The 18,406-nt window shown below is 41.1% G+C and overlaps 1 protein-coding gene across 1 annotated transcript in view; it reads left to right on the forward strand.

The window, feature by feature from the left end:
* The window catches only part of LOC146326305 (protocadherin-1-like), a 28,638-nt gene extending 18,756 nt beyond the window's left edge, over positions 1 to 9,882 (forward strand). The window contains exon 3 of the mRNA XM_084718539.1: positions 7,210 to 9,882. Within this exon, the coding sequence (XP_084574665.1) occupies positions 7,210 to 9,459 (2,250 nt within the window). The 3' untranslated portion in view covers positions 9,460 to 9,882. The remainder of the gene's footprint in view (positions 1 to 7,209) is intronic.
* The last annotated feature ends 8,524 nt before the right edge of the window (positions 9,883 to 18,406 follow it).

Below are 18,406 nucleotides of genomic sequence, written 5' to 3' on the forward strand. Positions count from 1 at the left end.
AAAAAATGTTTTTCTTTAAACAGGATGTAGCTGATACAGACACACACTTGGTCACTTGGCCTGAGGTGGATGTTTTACCTCCTCCAGTTTGGAGAAGCAGCAGGAGAACTGATGTACGAAGCTAAGGAAGCTGTGGACAGGGTCAGCAGCAAAAAACTACATTTGGAACATTTTGACCACTTTTCGTTGCCCTCAGACCACCTTTTTAGATGAGAAACTGCATGAGCCATTGCTCTCTCATAACCAACCAAACTCCATAGGCAAAATCTGTCATTTTACTTCACAGAACACAGGGGTTGCTCATCTACTGTTGCCTCAATTGGTTACATTTGTTGATGTAATTGTGTGACTCAGGTTAATCCAAACTATCCCTTTAAAACACCAAAGTCACAAAATAACACAAACAAAGTAAGAGGCAGCGGTATGCAAACAACTCCTGTGTTCTGGAAGGTAAAATTATAGATATAAAGGAGTTTGGTTGGTTTGAGAGGAAGTGACATTTGACTTGTATAACGCCGGTTTTCCAGCAGAATAGTCTGTCTGACAGCAAGGAAAAGTGGTGAAAATATTCTACATGTAGTGTACACTTAAACTAATAATACATTTTCAGGTGTTTTGCTGCTGACCCTGTCCACAGCGGTACATAGCTTAGCCTCCTACACCAGTACTCCTGCTGCTTCTCTAAACTGGGGTCATGTCAAGCTCCATCTTCTGACTGTGGATAAGTACCTCCTTTAACCACACTTCAAATGATAGAAACTGTCCCTTTAAACCACCTTACAGAAAATTTAATCATAAATTTTCACCTTTAAGACAAACTTTTCACGTAAATTTGCCTCTTTCCTTGTGTAAAACTGGTATGAAAGTGAGTTTAGTTCAGGATAAATGAGTCCCTCCTGGTGTCTGAGTGCTGCTGCTGCTCCTCCAGAGTCCGTCCAGAGGTTTTCTCGTCTGCCAAACGTTGTAGTGGAACCTTTGGCCCCATTGGTGATAACACCGAGAGCTGCAGGACAACACGGCGCACTGACTGCACATAATATGCTGCTCAATTATCCGTACAGACAGATGGTGCGGTGGAGGTGAAGCAGGGCGTGGGATCACCGCGTGTAGTCACATATTAACCACTGATTCAACTTCACCTTTGAGCCCTCAAACCGGGGTGGCCGGTACGTGATGTCACCGGCGGCGGGCAGAGCAGGAAGGTTCGGTTTAGCTCGGCGAACAAGCCTGCCTCGCTGTACCGTCCTCCTCTTCCTCCTTCCTCCTTCTCTTTCCTCCCTGACTGTGGTGCGACCAGCCAGCCTTCCAGCGAGCCGTGCATGACTTAATCTGAGTCAGTCATGAGATTATCCACGGGGCTTATTGGTATTATTGCTCTGGATGTGGCTCATTGCATTTCAGAGAGCCGCAGAATTCATTTCACTTAACGTGCGTTTGAGGAGTGATGCTTTAGAGGCAGCGGGACAGCGCTGACTGACGACCCTGACCTGCTTAAATCGTCCAATGGCAGCACAGACATGAACATCCCTGCCTCTTGACTTGCTCTTTGAAGGAACATAATGCTGCGTTTAGCATATTTTAACCTATTTTCCTTCCAGTGTACTACTTCAAAATCCAGCCACCTGATTATAGATGGATTTCCCTCTTTCCAGGCAGCCATGGTGTGACTTTATTTCAGTAAAAGTTGCAATGAACCTCATCAGGCCTGTCTCCCTCTAAAGACATCCTTTATTAATGTTTAATTATTATCATTTTAAATATTAATGAGCGTCAAAATTCAGTCCCGACCTTGGAAACAGTAGGTGGACAAAAAATCCTTAACTCAAGTTGCACTTAGATTTGTGCTCATTTTGTCAAGAATATTTGATTTGGCAAAAAAATCCTAACTCTTGTTTTCATGATCAAATAAGCAACAAACAAAGTTTAAAGTTTAAAAAACTAGTAAGTGGACCTTTTCAGAGCTGCAATGATTAATCAGTTAATAGATTATTAATCGACTATTAAATGAATCACCAACTATTTTGATAATCAATTAGTCTTTTCCAGTAATTTCTTAATAAAAATGTCCAAATTCTCCAATTTCAGCCCTTTAAATGTGAAATTAAATGAAATGTGAAATCGGGTTGTGGACAAAACAAGACATTTGAGGATGTCACCTTTGACTGATCGCCATTTTTTTAATAGACCAAACAACTAATTGATTAATTCATTGAGAATTTTTGTAGCCATAGACTAAACTATATTCAGATAAAATATTGAATATACACACACAGTGATGGAGTGTAGTTAACTACATGTTGTTCAGTGAGTTTAACTACAATTTTCAGTAGTTTGTTAACTACATTAAAATCTCAGCAGCTACTGAAATTTGGATATTGCACTTTGACATATTGCAATTTTATTCAATTTACTGTGCAGCCCTACATGTTCATATCACCCTCATCGTTGCTCATTTTTTGCCACATAATGTGGCAAAGTTCATATTTGTTTTGCAGTCAAGTGATTTTCCTGATTCTATCTCAACAGTTGCCCCCAGTCCTCTCCTTAAAACACCCTCGGGCTGCCCTGGTCCATAAATCAAACACACCTACACTTAGTGTCAGTTCAGTTGTAGCTCAGTGTGATGAAATGAGTCTCCGGACTCGGGGTGTGATCGTTTCCCTCGATGAAGTTTGGACGATGTTGGAAGTTTGACAAGCTAAATTTTTTAAAGATGTAGTTAAACTGCTGTTCATTGAGAAGTAATTTGATAAACTACAGTTTTATTTTCTCCAACACTGTCTGTAAAGACCGGCAGTTACACGATTATTACTTATTACGAGTTTAACGCTCGCCTTACCTGCTGTGTCGGAATGCTTTGATCTGATTTGAAAAACAACCCAACAACTCTTATCACATTTTGAGTCAAATGTTGCTCTTGCACCTGATTGGTTCTCTGAAGTATCACCCTTTCCCCTCACTGAGCCCCACCCACTTCAAACCTGCAGGAACAGGTGGAATAACTGCTCAGACTGTGTCGGTGTGTGTTACTCCAGATGGGTGCAGATACTGATACTGATACTGCTTATCAATGCCGATACTTTTATTGATACTACATGCCGTAATTTGGTGCAAAAAATAAAGACATGACTGATAATATGTGAAAATGTCATTTATTATTACTTAGAAATAAGTTCACTTGTTTTCAAAGTTATTGCATGTAGTTACATTTTCATCAAATTTGGTTAGTATTGATTGGAAAAGGATATTTTTAGGGCCTTTAATTAACTAATAATCATAAGATTTATTTTGCTGATTAATTGTAAAAATCAGTCACATAGTTCCTTCAGTATTATTGTCCCTTTTAGATGATTGATCTCTTGAAATCATGAACTTATTAAAGACAAAATAATCATTAAATCACTTTCTCTCATGACGCTTTCAAAAAACAATGATAAATAACTTTAAATATTTCATTGACAGTCAGCTGATTAATCAGCTAAAAAGAATCCACACTGAACTACTGTGTAATTATAATGTATTTTAACCAACAATAAATCAGACAAGGTACAAACTGTGATGGATCATCTTTCTGCTGTGAGGAATAAAGTAAAACTAACAGCCTCCTTGAAGGAAGCAGACTAGAAAGTGATGTTTAAATTCAGGTGAAATCAGAGGTTTAGCTTCATAAAACGTGCTGGAAATCAGGTCGTCTCATTGAAGAAACCAGTCGTTCTCACTGGTTAATTGTTAACTGGGAGATAAACAGTGTTTGTGTTTGCTGTTCGCCCGCCTGGACAGAGCGGCCTTGGAGAGCAGCCAGCGCCGCTCTGGCCTCATCACAGCAGCACTTTGCTCCAGCAGCTCAACTGTTCAATACACAATTCTCAGAAGCTGTCAATAATTCACCGCTGTTTGGTGATGTCTGCTGCTTAAAGCCACACCGGAGGAAAGGAAATCAATGGGCAGGAGAAATTATAATTTCACTTTCATGTTTTCTTTAACCTTAACCTCTCCGACTCGGATCAGTGATTTCCACGGTCACCCCCGGGTGTGCCGGTGACGGTCTGTCACAGTCTGTGATCCTGAGCAGGCAGGAAACCAGATATTTATTATGTGGCGAGATGAACTAGAGTTCGTGTTCAAAAGAAAATCCCTCTGAGATTCTATTGGCTGCATTAACCTTTGAATCCTGGATTTCCTGCTTAAATGTTCAATTAAATGCTCCCTTGACTCTCATGTTTTTTTATGGCTGCAGAATCCCATCAGATGCAACTATTCTGGATGTTTTTTTGCGTTTAATCTCCCCAAATTAGGAGGGTTTTTTTGTTTGTTTGTTTGTTTTTTTGGTTATGAAACAGCCTCAATTCAGTACCGATGCCTCTGTATGACCTACATAATCAAACTAACCTAAATGCCTTAGAAATGGGCCTGTCCTTCCATGTTCACAGTCAAAATTACAGTGAGTAGTACGTTAGCTAGTCAAGAATAAGTAGGAGGGGTTTATTATTTAGCTAATTTTATTTTTGATGACACATTTTGTGGTTATGGCAGTGGAAACACTACCACTTTTGCCAAAATCAATATTATAAAACTCTTTGTAGGAGTCGAAGGGATATATATTCACTACCTTTAAAGGAATAGTCTTACGTTTTCAGAGATACACTGATTTGCAATATACCACTTTCATGTTTGCACAGTGTGAAAAAAAAGAAAGCTGAGAAGCAACATCAAGCAACTGTTTTCTCAAAATTAAACTATTTACTCAATACACAAAAAAGAAAAAGTTTCCCAACCTATAATGTTTTGTGAATTACTTTTCTTCTTAAAAGAAACTTGAATATTTGAGTTTAAGAAACGAAAAAATTGTATTTCCAAAATTGTTGATTAAATTCACTAATGTCAGGGGCTCAGTGTTAATCTATTTGCCCAAAGTCAGTTTTTACTTGCCCCTGTAAAAAAGTTTTATTTATTAGCAGTTATCAAATAACAACAAAGACTCAAGTTAATTGTCATGTTTATTCTAGGACTGCAGTGTCTATAAAATGTAAGAAAATTCTTCATCCCAAAGTCTTTAAATGTCTTGTTTGTCAGTCCGAAACCCAAGATCTTCAGTTTAATATGAAAATAACATGGTGGTGCAACATGGTGGTTATTGATATTTTCAGGTGATTATGCATTAACATGAGAAAACATACTTATGAATATTATATTACATTTCTTCCACATTCTGCCTATAAATGCCCGTAAGTCTGACACCTTTAATATTTTTGTTAAATCACCAGCAATGTCCATAAAAATAATTGTCCAGCTCCATATTCCTTTGAAAAAATGTTGGCATCTTAACTAGAATAGATTCCTGTGTCCTTGACCCAAACAGTACGAGTTTTATTGTTTGTTTAAATAGGCTCAAATAGCTTTACCACACTGGCAGATTTCTTCTTTTTTCTTTAAAGAAACCAATATTTTTTTAGGAGTTAAGGTTTAGGAGATTATTTTGCTGAGTGCAGGCCTGGCTCAGATTCAATTCTGCTTTAAAGGCTTTAAATGGCCTTAAAATTTAAAAACCCTAATTACATCACTGTAAGTCCCAGGTGAAGCCAGTAGAAAGCGCTGAACCAGCAGCACCTGGGACATTTAAATCAGCTGTTCAACAACTAGTTCATTTGAAACTACACACCGACCTACATTTCTTAACAGCAGCCGTGGCATTGAATTAATGCAATTAAAAAGTATTAGATGTGTAGATATAAAGGCGTCCTAACGAGTACATCCTAAGTGATATTCTGCTGACTGATAGTACCTCCTAATTGACTAATTACCTCCATTTACTTTGGGTTTGGGCGTACGAAGCCAGTTCGTGGCCGATGTTGGTCTGTCCTCTCCAGTCTCCTAATGGGCCCCGAGGAGCCAGGGCTTTTCTGATAATGAGAAGAACATTAACATTCACTCATCTGCCCATTAGATGCCAATGACCCGCTGCACGGCCGTTAGATGTTGTTGTGTGGGTGGGTGCACTCAGCTTTGATCGTCTGTTATGTTTCACACACAGCAGCAAAACTCCTCCCCTCAGGAAAACACAAAGGGCTTTATGGTGTTACATTAGCACTGGTCGTGAGTTGGTGTAAGCCACAGAAACTGTATATTCATTAAAATGAAACTGAGGTTATAATGGGAGTATGATGTGTTCAGGCCGCTCAGTTCTGACTGTGAATTGTTGGGCTTATATCTAAACATTTATGTTGGATCTGCCTAAGATTGACACATGAAAGAAGGGAGCAATGAATGGTGAATCTGATACTTTCATTCCTATTGATTCCAGAGTCAAAATAAAGTGACAGTCCACACTTTTATATACTGATGATTTCCTTACTGTCATCAAAACTGATCCAGATATTTGTATGAACAGCAAAACGTCCAAGTGATTGTCTTATTTTGACTTGTCATTGTATTTTCTGCAACTCCAAACAGAGTCTCAGATTTCGCTCTCTTGAATAATATGAGTTGGTGTGTTTGTACTGTGTTTTCATCTCAGGAACGTTCCCCAGGGACAAGGAACCTTTGAGGGGGCTCCCGTGCAGGGAACAGGGTCTAATTTAATTTCCATGGACATTATTTTAGCCCCCTTAAATTCCCTGCTCGGGGGTAGTGCTTTCCAAAAGTACAGGAACTTTTGAGGTGGTGCTTGCAGTGCTGAATGTTTCTGATTGGCTGAGCACTTGCAGGATTTATTTGTTTTTGTTCATTGTGCAACAGCACATCAACATGAAGCTACAGACATATATGACAGATGGACAGACACCAGTGACGTTGTGTAGTCACATGTGCTTTTTCAAAAATGCTTGGAATAATTTGCCTAACCTTGTGTGGGTCTGTATATCATGGTGGAAACAGACACCGACAGAACCCTTTAACTCCTGTTACTAAAAGTCTAAAATGGGTGACCCTTAGACATCTTCTAAATGTTGTTTGGAGAAATTAACAGTGACAGAAAGGGTAGAACATGTAGTACAAACAAAGTAGAAGAGACTGAAAGTGATGTGTAACTGTGATATGTTCAGGTCAAGTCTTTCCAAAGGCGTGCGTGTGTGCTGTTGTCATGGATGACTGACCTGAGTGATGAAAACATAAAATGAGCTTATTGCAGAACCTTCTTGGGGGGTAATGTGTGGCTTTTGTTGGACAGTGCTTGGATGTGAAAAGTTAAACCTTTTTTCTTTGTCTTTGTAGGTCAGAGCCAATGATGCAGACACTGGCACCAATGGAGAGATCGACTACAGCCTCCATCAGGCGTCAGATACCGTCCAGAGGCTTCTGCGCATTGACCGCTCCACGGGCATCATCTACGTAAAGGGCCTGGTGGACCGCGAGGAGGAGAACTTTCTCAAGTTCTTTGTGGTGGCCAAAGATCGTGGACCCAACTCCAAGAGCTCCAAGGTCCTGGTGACCATCAACGTCAAGGACCAGAATGACAACGCACCAGCCATTGAGATCCGTGGCATCGGCTTGGTGACACACCAGGACGGCGTGGCCAACATCTCTGAGGACATGCCCATCGGCACGCCTGTTGCATTGGTCCAGGTGTCGGACCGTGACGAGGGGGAAAATGCTGTGGTGACGTGCGTGGTTGCCGGTGACGTCCCATTTCAGCTCCGACCTGCAAGTGAGTCAGCCAATGATCGGAAGAGGAAGTACTTCCTGCAGACAACCACCCTGCTGGATTACGAGCGTGTGAAGGATTACAGGATTGAAATTGTTGCAGTGGATTCTGGGAACCCAGCTCTGTCCAGCACCAACTCTCTCAAAGTCCAAGTTACGGACATGAATGACAACACGCCAAACTTTTCCCCTGCATTGCTCGAGGTTGACTTTGCAGAGGGCAACCAGCCAGGTGACAAGGTGCTTGATATAATAGCAACAGATGCGGACAGTGGCACCAACGCAGAGCTGGCCTACAGCATCATCGAGCTCTCTGCCACCAGGCTCTTTGAAATCGACACCAACACTGGAGAGGTTCGCGTGAAGAACCTGCTGGATCGGGAAGAGACAGAACGTTATGAGTTCCGTGTGGCTGCAGCAGACAAAGGTGTTCCTAGTAAAACCGGCACAGCTACAGTGGTGATTAATGTCCTGGACCGCAATGACAATGACCCCAAGTTTATGCTGAGTGGCTACAGCTTCTCTGTCATCGAGAACATGGCTCCGCTCAATCCTGTCGGGGTAGTGACTGTCACTGATAATGACAAGGGGGAGAATGCCAGAGTGAGGCTTTTTGTGGAACCCGACAATGGCAAGTTTGTCATCCAGAACGGCACAGGAACCATCCTGTCCAGTATTTCCTTTGACCGTGAGAAGGAGAGCACCTACACTTTCCGCCTGAAAGCTGTGGATGCTGGTGACCCACCCAGATCCTCCTATGTGGGAGTGACCATCAACGTCCTGGATGAGAATGATAATGCGCCCTACGTCACCAAACCAGCTAATTCATCCTACACGTACATGTCACCTGTCACCCCGCCAGAGACACGTGTGGAGGTGGTGGAGGCTGAGGACATTGACTCTGGACCCAATGCTGAGCTGGTCTACACCATCACAGGTGGCAACCCGTATGGCCTGTTCCACATCTCGCCCAACAGCGGGGAGATCACGCTGGCACAGGAATTCACTGGCAAGCATAATGGTCTGCACCGCCTGGTTGTGAGGGTCAGTGATAAAGGCAAACCTCCCCGTCACACTACTGCCCTGGTCCACGTTTTTGTCAATGACACAAAGTCCAATGTGTCCCTCATTGAGGCGCTGGTCGGACACAGCCTCTATACCCCTCTGGACAGGGACATTGCAGGAGATCCCAACTACGCCCTTGCTCAGCGCAGCAACATCCTGTACGGCAGCCTCGCCGGCATTGCTGGCGTAATCCTGGTCATTGTGGCCGTCATGGTCATCAGACACCGACTGCAGAAGGACACCAAGAGTGGCTACCAGGCCGGCAAGAAGGAGAGTAAAGACCTGTACGCACCCAAGCAAGGCCCCAAAAATGGCAAAGGGAAAAAGACCAAAAAAGGAAAAGCTCCAAAACCGGCCAAGCCCCTGGAGGAGGACGAGGAGGCCAGCCTCCAGAAAGGCCTCAAGTTCAACCTCATCAACGACAGCGTCAACGATAGTCCCAGAATCCACTTGCCCCTTAACTACCCTCCGGGAAGCCCTGACTTGGGCCGCCACTACCGCTCCAACTCCCCCCTACCGTCCATCCAACTGCAGCCACAGTCACCCTCTGCCTCCAAGAAGCACCAGGCCGTTCAGGACCTCCCTGCCACCAACACCTTCGTGGGAACAGGCGACAACAACTCGACAGGCTCCGACCAATATTCGGATTACAGCTACAAGGCCAACCCGCCCAAATACAGCAGCAAACAGGTAGGAGACTACGCAAACACGGCAATGTACCACAGGGACATTTATTGGACCAACCGGGTGTGGTAGTCACGCTGGAACTTTGTATTCATCCACCAAAGCTGCACTGATCCCCCTGCACAGCACCCACCACTTCCAAAACGGCTGATTTCCCCTTTTATTTTTGGTTTGGTTTGGTTGTGTTCACCATTTCTGTTCTGTTCAGTTTTCACCTCAACATGGACACCACAATACTCACACCATGAAGGATTACATAAAGGGATAGACCAAATATGGGTTTGCCAGTATTTAACTACTGATATTTGGTGACCAAAACCCCAAAAATGAACACTGATGATCCAGAACATGCTGGAAGGTTGTTTTATACTGAATGTTTGTGTCAATCTTTTTTTGTTCATGTTCCTCACATTAAAATGTTCAATTTTACAGTATTTAATTAAGATATTTTCAAGAGTTAAAGCAAAGTTTGGTAGATTTTCAAGAAGCCAACACAATCCTAAATAATCTTTTCACTGTTGATACCAGAAATCCCATATGGGTCTATCCTTAGCATCTATATGTTTTTCCTTTCATTTATTTGTGTTTAGTTTCACCTTTTCATGATGGGTTAAATGAAGGTTATGAGTTTCTCCTTTTTTTTTATTATTCACGAGTGTTTTGAATCTGGAGTTCTTTGTGCAACCATTGAAAGGTTCAAGCTGACATCCTCATTAAGTCTGAATGTGTTTTTCTTTTTCTTTTTTCCCTTTTTTTTCTTGGAGAGCTGAGGTTTAAAGCTGCCTCTTTATGGCCGGATCAGCTTGTTGAAGTGTGACAAAGAGTGACTGTGAATTCCTGAGTTAGTTTGGTACCCATTTTTATTGTTTCTTGGCTTTCTTTGGGCCAGGAACTGGACTGGCTGAGCAGCACTTTAGAGTGTTTCCATCCAGTTCAGACCAATTTAAGGTAATTTCAGCTCGGTCAGGGAGCCAAGCAGTGAAAAAAGAAAGAAAGGGAATAAGAAGGAGGAGGAGGAGGAGGAGGAGGACGAAAGGGATGGGGGGGTTGTAAAAAGCCACTACACTATGAAGGAAAAGGTACACTAAGACTAAATACAACCATTTCTTAACCTCAGCACCTCCTGTCAGGTCAGCTGAAATACGACTTTTAATTTTGCCGTGTTCCCAATCACTGGGGTTTAAAAGTCAATTGTTTGCACAGATTAATGGCAGGTAATTTTCCAGGCGCCCGCTTTTCGCCTTCTTTTACCCAGAGTGCCTTGCTCTTTTCTATTTAATGTACAAAAATGGGGTTGACAGGGAGGTGGGGGCTGGAGATGGGGGCCATTAACTGCGTGATTGTGACGAGCTTTCACGCCACATCAGCTGTTTTGTGGCTTCACGTTGACGGACTTATACGGCTGTGAAAAAAAAAGAAAAGAAAAAATGTCACGTGCACTGTGAAAACAAACTTGGCGACAATCATCACATTAAGGTGTGGTAGTGATGTTCGGACTGTACATATATGTGAACGACATGTCAAATGTTTTGTTTTGTACTTTTTCATCTGCTGTTTATGTTGCAGCATTATTGTGTGTCGTGTGTGTGTGCTTAACAAGGGCATTTCATTGTTCTCTCTGCTCCTTAAAGACTTATACCAAAGACTCACACACACACCTGCATAATCACTGTCATCACCATCATATATATGTACGACGCCTGAGTTCAGACTGTGATTGGTCGGTGTAGCACAGTTCCTGCTGGTGTTAGCAGCTTGCTAGCGCTCCTGCTGGGTTAATATTTAGCCTGTTAACACTTGAGCTCACAGGCGTCACTACTTAACAGCTTCTTGATGGATTTAATGCCACGAGGCGGCTTCATATCAGCTCCATCACACACCTGCTCAATCATGTACTCTTCTTCTTCTCTGGGGAAATATATGTACAGTGTTTTTTTTCTTTATTTTGTTGTGTTTTCGACAGCTAAAAGCCAGATTTTTATTTCAATAAACATGTTGCTTAAATGTTAAAGTGGCGCTCTCTCTGTGCATTCACTGGGTGGGGTTACAGAGTGGGCGGGGTTACAAGCAGGGACTGGGAGCAGTGGGAACGCTGCATGTAGAGGTACAGTATTCCATTTTCATTTCCATCCTTCACACATGGGGAAAAAATGTATGTGGTGCACATTTACATTCACGATATATATTTTAAGTCCAATTTAAATTAAAATCCTCCGTGTCACAGTCAACTCTGAATCAACATTGAATTAAATATACAAATACAAAAGCTGAATAGCAACTTCAAATATTACTATACTTGGAAAGTAACTAAGTACATTTACTCCATACTATATTTAAGTACAGGATTCTTAAGGGTCCTGGATATACTTGAAAACACTTTTACAATTTTAATCTAATGTCTGCAAGATTTGAAAAGTGCCTGAAACTTCTAAATCGCTCTGACTGAATAGCTTTTTTTTTTTAAATAAAGATATGAAATAAGTCAGAGAGAACTGATGAAGTGCTGATTATGACAAATAAACTCGATGTATAAAAAGCAGCAAAGTGCGGCACTAAAAGGAGTAATACCACATTTTGAAATACTCTGTTTGAAGTAAAAGTCCTGCATTCAAAAATGTTGGTATGTAAGTATCATTAGGGAAAATGTACTGAAGGCATAAAAGTAAAAGCACTCAATACGCAGCCAAATGTTTTACTATATTATTACACTATTAAATTATTATTATTGTTGTTGATGCAGTAACTTGAGAGATGCATAAAAGACTTGTAATAACACACACATTTTCTCTTGATACATAAATATCGTCATGACATCATCACATCAGCCTGTGACCACACAAACCCTTCCTGAGGAACACACTGCAGGGAACAGCACCCGAGAAAGTTTAGCAAAAAATACATTGAAAAATTCAGATCCAGGGAGATTTTTTCACTCTAAAGTTTTGTTTTTATTTTGTGGAGCCAAAATCCACATAGCTGTCTGCAGGTATCTGTTCTTCATTGGTTATATTTGAAATCAGATCAGGATTGTAAAGTATTTTTACAGCTTTAATGGATAAAATCTTCTAACTATATAGGTGTTATCAGTGTCAGTATCAAAAAGAAAGGAGACAAATGCACCAACTTTTAAAATATATCATTATGTTTTAAGTTAAGTGATAACAGTATGAAATCAACATCAACATGAAATATTTATGACCTACCTTAAAAACTATTTCTTTAATGCTGTTAAAACTGTAGCTCACACTGTTAACATCAGACAGTGTCCACCTTAAGTTTAATTCCTAACTTGTTTTCTCTGTTGAAAAACTTCAAGTGGTTTATGACAGCAGGTCATTTTCCTGAAAATAGACGTCTAAAGTTGCATAAAATGCAAAAACTCAAGTGAAACAATACATTTTCTCTTCATCACAACCCACATGAGCACATGAAGCATTTTGTCTGTCTGTGCAGCTGCCTACCTGTTGGCATGAGGCCTACACACACACACTCAGACACACACACACACACACACACACACACACACACACACACACACACACACACACACATACACACACACACACACATACACACATTCAGAAAAACACACACACGCTTTGAGCAAACAGCACAAAGGACAGAGATCAAAACAGCGGCAGGCAGGTGCTGAACCTGCCGGGGTCAGAGGTCAAATATCACTCAGACACAGTTCTTATGAGGAGGTCAGAGGTTAATGAGGCCTCCTCCTCCCCCTCCTCCTCCTCCTCCTCCTCCTCCTCTTCTCTGACTCCTCCTCCTCCGTTAGGACTCCACATTAACAGTCCGACCGCGTCCTTCCTGCTTTTACGCTGACCAACTCGGCTGTCTCTATGGTAACACAACGACCTGTGTGTGTGCAAGTGTGTGTGTGTGTGTGTGTGTGTCTGCGTGCTGACTCATAGTACTGACCCCCTCTCCCTCGTCTCCCCCTCCCTCCCTCCCTCCTCCCTCCGTCCAATCCAACACAATCCCTCCTTCTATGGAAAGCTCTGCCCTTTGAATGAAGAGAGATGATGAGAGAGGGAGTGTGTGTGTGTGTGTGTGTGTGTGTGTGTGTGTGTGTGTGTGTGTGTGTGTGTGTGTGTGTGTGTGTGTGTGTGTAGCCTGTCATTCAGTTTATATAAGCCCTGAGCTGAGTGTTTGTTCCTCTCTCCCACATACTGACTATGATTTCATGGTTGCAACAGTCTGAGTTACATATTTCCGTGTAAACAATGAGAGAGAGGTCACAGTATTTCCATTTTAGTGCAGTTATTAATTCTTGGCACTGAAACCTTTTTACTGCATTTAAAGTTCAGATCTTAGGACATAAGATGGCATCAATGGAGGATTAAAGCAGGAGAGGAAAACGTTTCAAGCACAACACGTCTGATATGTAATAAAAAACCTGTGAACACCTGTGACAGGTGTAAAAAAATATTTCTACCTCATTGTAAGGCAGCGTATCACCACGTCTGCAGTCCCGCTCTCATATCACGACGCCCATCAGCTGTCTGAAGGAGAACAGGAGGCTGTTTTCGTAACCACCACTTCAACCAAATCTGCATTTTTTCCCCCTGCTGTTGTTTCCTGAGTTGGATTCATAATCTGTTGCACACAATGAGCTCAGCTACAGTGTCTGAGTGTTTCGCTCTAAAAGTCAACAACAAAAGGCAAAAAGGCTTGTAGGGTAACATTAGTTCAGCTGAGCTCCAAAGCCGTTAAAATAGGGAGCTGGGGAAGACAGTAGAGTGAACATTTCATCGAAATCACAATATGGAGGAGGGAAGCAATATTTCTTACAGGCAAAATGTGTCAAAATACCATTTACGTTATTGTGCTGCATACAAAGAAAACATCGTTTGCTACAGATTGCTGCAGAAGTAACACTATAATCATTTTAATGTTTTTTAACGTAAATGATATAATTTAAAAATTCAAGTTCAAGTTTATTTTGACGCATGAAAAGTACAGTGTACAATCAATGCTACGAAATGCATTTTGCCCTGGCTCTTTCTCAGCCCATAAAACCTATAAATAAGAAAAATAAATAAATACATAAGCAGCGTAGAGTAAAAACATAAAACCACTAAAAGGGAGAGAGAGGTTTGCAGCGTTTCGCCATCAGTCAATGCTATCTTGCCTCATCCAAGATATCGCAATGGCAAACATTTTTGCAACCTCATAAGTTCTTCAAAATCATTCAGCTCCAGAAAGCAGTAGAAGTTAGCAGGCAAACTTTTGAAAAGTTGCAAAAAAAATGACGTGAATTAGGTGATTTTATTTTATGTATATATACATTCAGACACAAGGCATTTCAAAGTGATTTACAGAGGCATAGAAATACATTAAAATGATACGTTAAAAGGACATAAGCAAAGCAAAAGCAAACCAATAAGTAGTTTAAAGTATTACAGAAGTTGGTCACGTTTCCACCTGCTGCTTAGTGTGAACAGTGGAGCTCATGCAAGAATCATTCGCACAAAAATAAAATGTAAATTTACACAAAGGCTCTCATCATTAATTTGATGATGTATCATTACCTCCTTTTTATCATCACATGCAGGTTTATGAAGTCACTGTCCAGGGGCGACGTATAATGTAGGAAGTGTAGCCTTATATGGTAGTATTGGGGTGTTAATTATGCTAATGTAATACATGTACACAATTATCTGAAGTTACAAGCGTTTGCTTAATCTGACGCGTCATGTTTGTATGAAAAAAAAAGTTCAGAGAAATTTAAGATAATAATGTGAAAATGAGTACTTTAATCAGATGTTGGTGGTGAGAGCCATGTTAATGAACAGAGCAGAGGAAGTAGCCACTGGAGACCGGGAGCAAAACCAAGTAAAAGTTTTAACACCGTGTGAAAAACAACCACATTATAAGCACCTCACAACTCTGTGAAACAACGCAGGCCTCCTGTTCAATGTTTTTACTTGACTTGTGTAGCAAAAAAGTTGAACTTAACTCAAGTTTTGCTGCAACTCAGTGCAGCATCGTGCAGCATGACGCTGTGATTGCTCTTGAAAATTCCCTGGTACCTGTGGGCTGGGTATCAGTACTTAATAACTTTAAGGTATTGATTAAAACGACCCAGTAACAAGTGATCAAAATGATACCTGCATTCATTCATTCATTCATTCATTCAGTCATTTTGGTATTACTACCTATATGGCTTTGCTTGCAGTCAAGCAGTGTAACTGTTAAAAAAGAAAGAAGTACCTTTGAAAAAAGGCATCGAATTAGGTGTGTATCACTTTAAGGGGTCTGGTATTGGTACTGGTGCTGCCTCAGCTCCAAACGGTCGCTTGTGGCTCCAAATTGGCCATAATGCCAAACTGGAGGCTTTAAAATGGTCGTCCACAAACCATCGTGTGACGTCACTGTGGCTTTGTCCTGTGGAAAATCCATGGTTGTTTTACAGCAGGACTGTTTTTTGTTCTGAATTCCCACTAATGTTTCCAACACAGCTGGAATATGAATCGAATATCTTTGTAATAATGTAACAGCTACAGCAGCACAAGGCTGAATAAACAGAGCAGCACTGAACGTGCATATTAATGCACCTTATTAATAAAAGCACCAAATAAATATGTGAATCAGTCGATTTTAGCTGAGATCAGTCAGTCGGTAAGATCTGAAATACATTGACCTCCTCAGGCTGCAACAGATCCCTCAGATGACACAACCTGAGAGGGAAAAATCACACTTTAAATATTTTATACTTCTGTGATGAGGAGAAACAGAAACTTTTGTTCCTGGACTGAACAGGGTACAAAAGTTTTCTGCACCTACTGCATAGAATAATTCACCGAATGATCTTTAACTTCCTGGATGATTGTAAAGCTTCGGTGAAATCCACTGAGTGCAGATGTTTTATCAGACAATTTTAATGTCATTTAAATCCATCAGTCTGCTTCTATTGTTGACCAGGTCTCCCTTGAAAAATAAAGATCCTTGATCTCAAAGAGACAAACCTTGTGAAATACAGGCTGAATAAAATGTAAGAAAAGTAGGCCTTGCTTCACTCAAAGGGGTCATATGCCACAGCAGATCTATAGACTTAAAATGATATATTTTTCTCTTCGAAGTGTGGGACTGAAGAGGAGAAATATGCTCTACCACAATAATTTTCAGACCACCAACCTCCCTGTGTGCCAACTGCTCTGATGAGATTATAAATATCCAGTAAAACGACACACCCAGAAACACACCGCACTTTAACGCCATCACGAAGGCGTTTTCCATTTCACCGAACCTGTTAATGTTCACACTTAACGCTCATAATCGGTGTTCTCGGCTAAAGTTACAGTCCATTAAATGATTACTGATTTAAAACAGGTGTTTTTAATGTAAAGCTTGTGTTGCTGCAGTTTGACTGACTTCCTGTTCCTCTGCGGTCCGGCTCGCTGTCAGAAGAAGAATCCGTAATGGTGACCATTAGTCGGGTGGCTAGGAGCTTTTTCTCCCCAGAAAATTACAGTAATTTCACTCCAGTGGCTAAAATGTGGTCAGGCGGGGACAGAGTGGCTGTCATCAGCAGACACAGCTGACAGGAAGGTGGGAAGTACAAATACTCGCTGTAGTCACATGCTACTTCAGCTGGAGGACAGGTACTGCTGGAAAACATCCATTAATTTGTCATAATGAAGACAGTTTGATTAAAATCTGTAACCTGTTCTCGCCTCTGCAAACGGACGCAGCCAGAGAGCAAATTCTCACCTCTCAGATGAAACCCCGTCAGTGAGCAGAGACGACACGTAGGTACACCGAGTAACTGTTAACATCAGGACAGAATGAAAAGAAAATGTTCTGATTTCATACTGTGAGTCAAGATTTATGCTGCAACACTAAAGAACAGTTGTTGCAGCAGTATTGGCTCTTTCTGGCTGCAATAACTTCTCTAGGAATTAACAATGTCAAGAAGTCTTAACTGCTGCCTCAGGAAAGACTCATGTCCACCTAAATGCACTGCAACTTTTAACCAAATGTCAAATAAATCAGCAAAAGAAAATGGAAAAAAAAGGCTAGTTTCCAGTCAGAAAACTATTATACCAGAAGATATGCTGGAATATAAGCCAAATATCACTATTTCCAAAGCAACTCCTGAGTGCTGTGGGGTCAAATTTTTTGACAACGGAGTTTAGTTGCTTTGGAGAGAGTGATATTCGGCATATAAAAAGACGGTTTCCCATCCGAAAAGTCTGTCCAACAGCATTTTGTACAAAAACTGATGTACTCACTGTTTGACAATTTATTTTCACATTATACTTTATGAAGATAATTTCACTGGAGTAGTTTATACTCAGGCCTGTGGTGGCACTTATTTATTCTTCTTAAGGAATAATTCTGCTGTTTAAGCTGCAGCCAGCTGTTTATAAAATGTCAGCAAACGTCCAAAAGTTCCATCATAATTTATCCAAACACAATTTAACATATTTAAATGTCTTGTTTTCTCTTTTTTTTTATACCAAAGGGTCAGAAACTCAAAAATTTTCAGTTTATTATTATATACATGCAGCAACTTGTTTTTACAGTAGCCCAGAACGGATAAACTGTGGCCTTTAGCATTTTGTGCGAGTTTCATGATATTCCTGCATTCTTGGAAGGGGAGGGTGAGATAAGGTGGCTGCAATCTGTAGGCTCACCACTAGGTGCCACTAAATCCCGCACACGCTGTGTTACAAATAAACATTTTCATAATTTTATCTCGCTGTCTGACAGCTTTTTCTGGCAGGAAACCCCCATTACATGAGCCAAATAGCACTATCTCCAAAGCAACCTAACTCCATTTGCAAAATCAGTAATTTTAGCTTGTGGAACACAGGAGTTGCTGTTCTATCGCTGTCGCGATCTGTTATTTTGTTTGTGTTATTGTGTAACTTTGGTGTTGTAACAGACAAAGAACTCCTGTATTTTGTGAGCTAAAATTACTGGTTTAGTCAGTGGAGTTTGGTTGAGTGAGAATGAATATTTGGTTAATGTAACAGCAGTTTCCTGTCAGAAGAAGCTGTCT

The sequence above is a fragment of the Lutjanus erythropterus genome, chromosome 5, assembly GCF_056507025.1.
Source record: "Lutjanus erythropterus isolate fLutEry1 chromosome 5, fLutEry1.hap2, whole genome shotgun sequence".
Taxonomy (NCBI): domain Eukaryota; kingdom Metazoa; phylum Chordata; class Actinopteri; order Lutjaniformes; family Lutjanidae; genus Lutjanus; species Lutjanus erythropterus.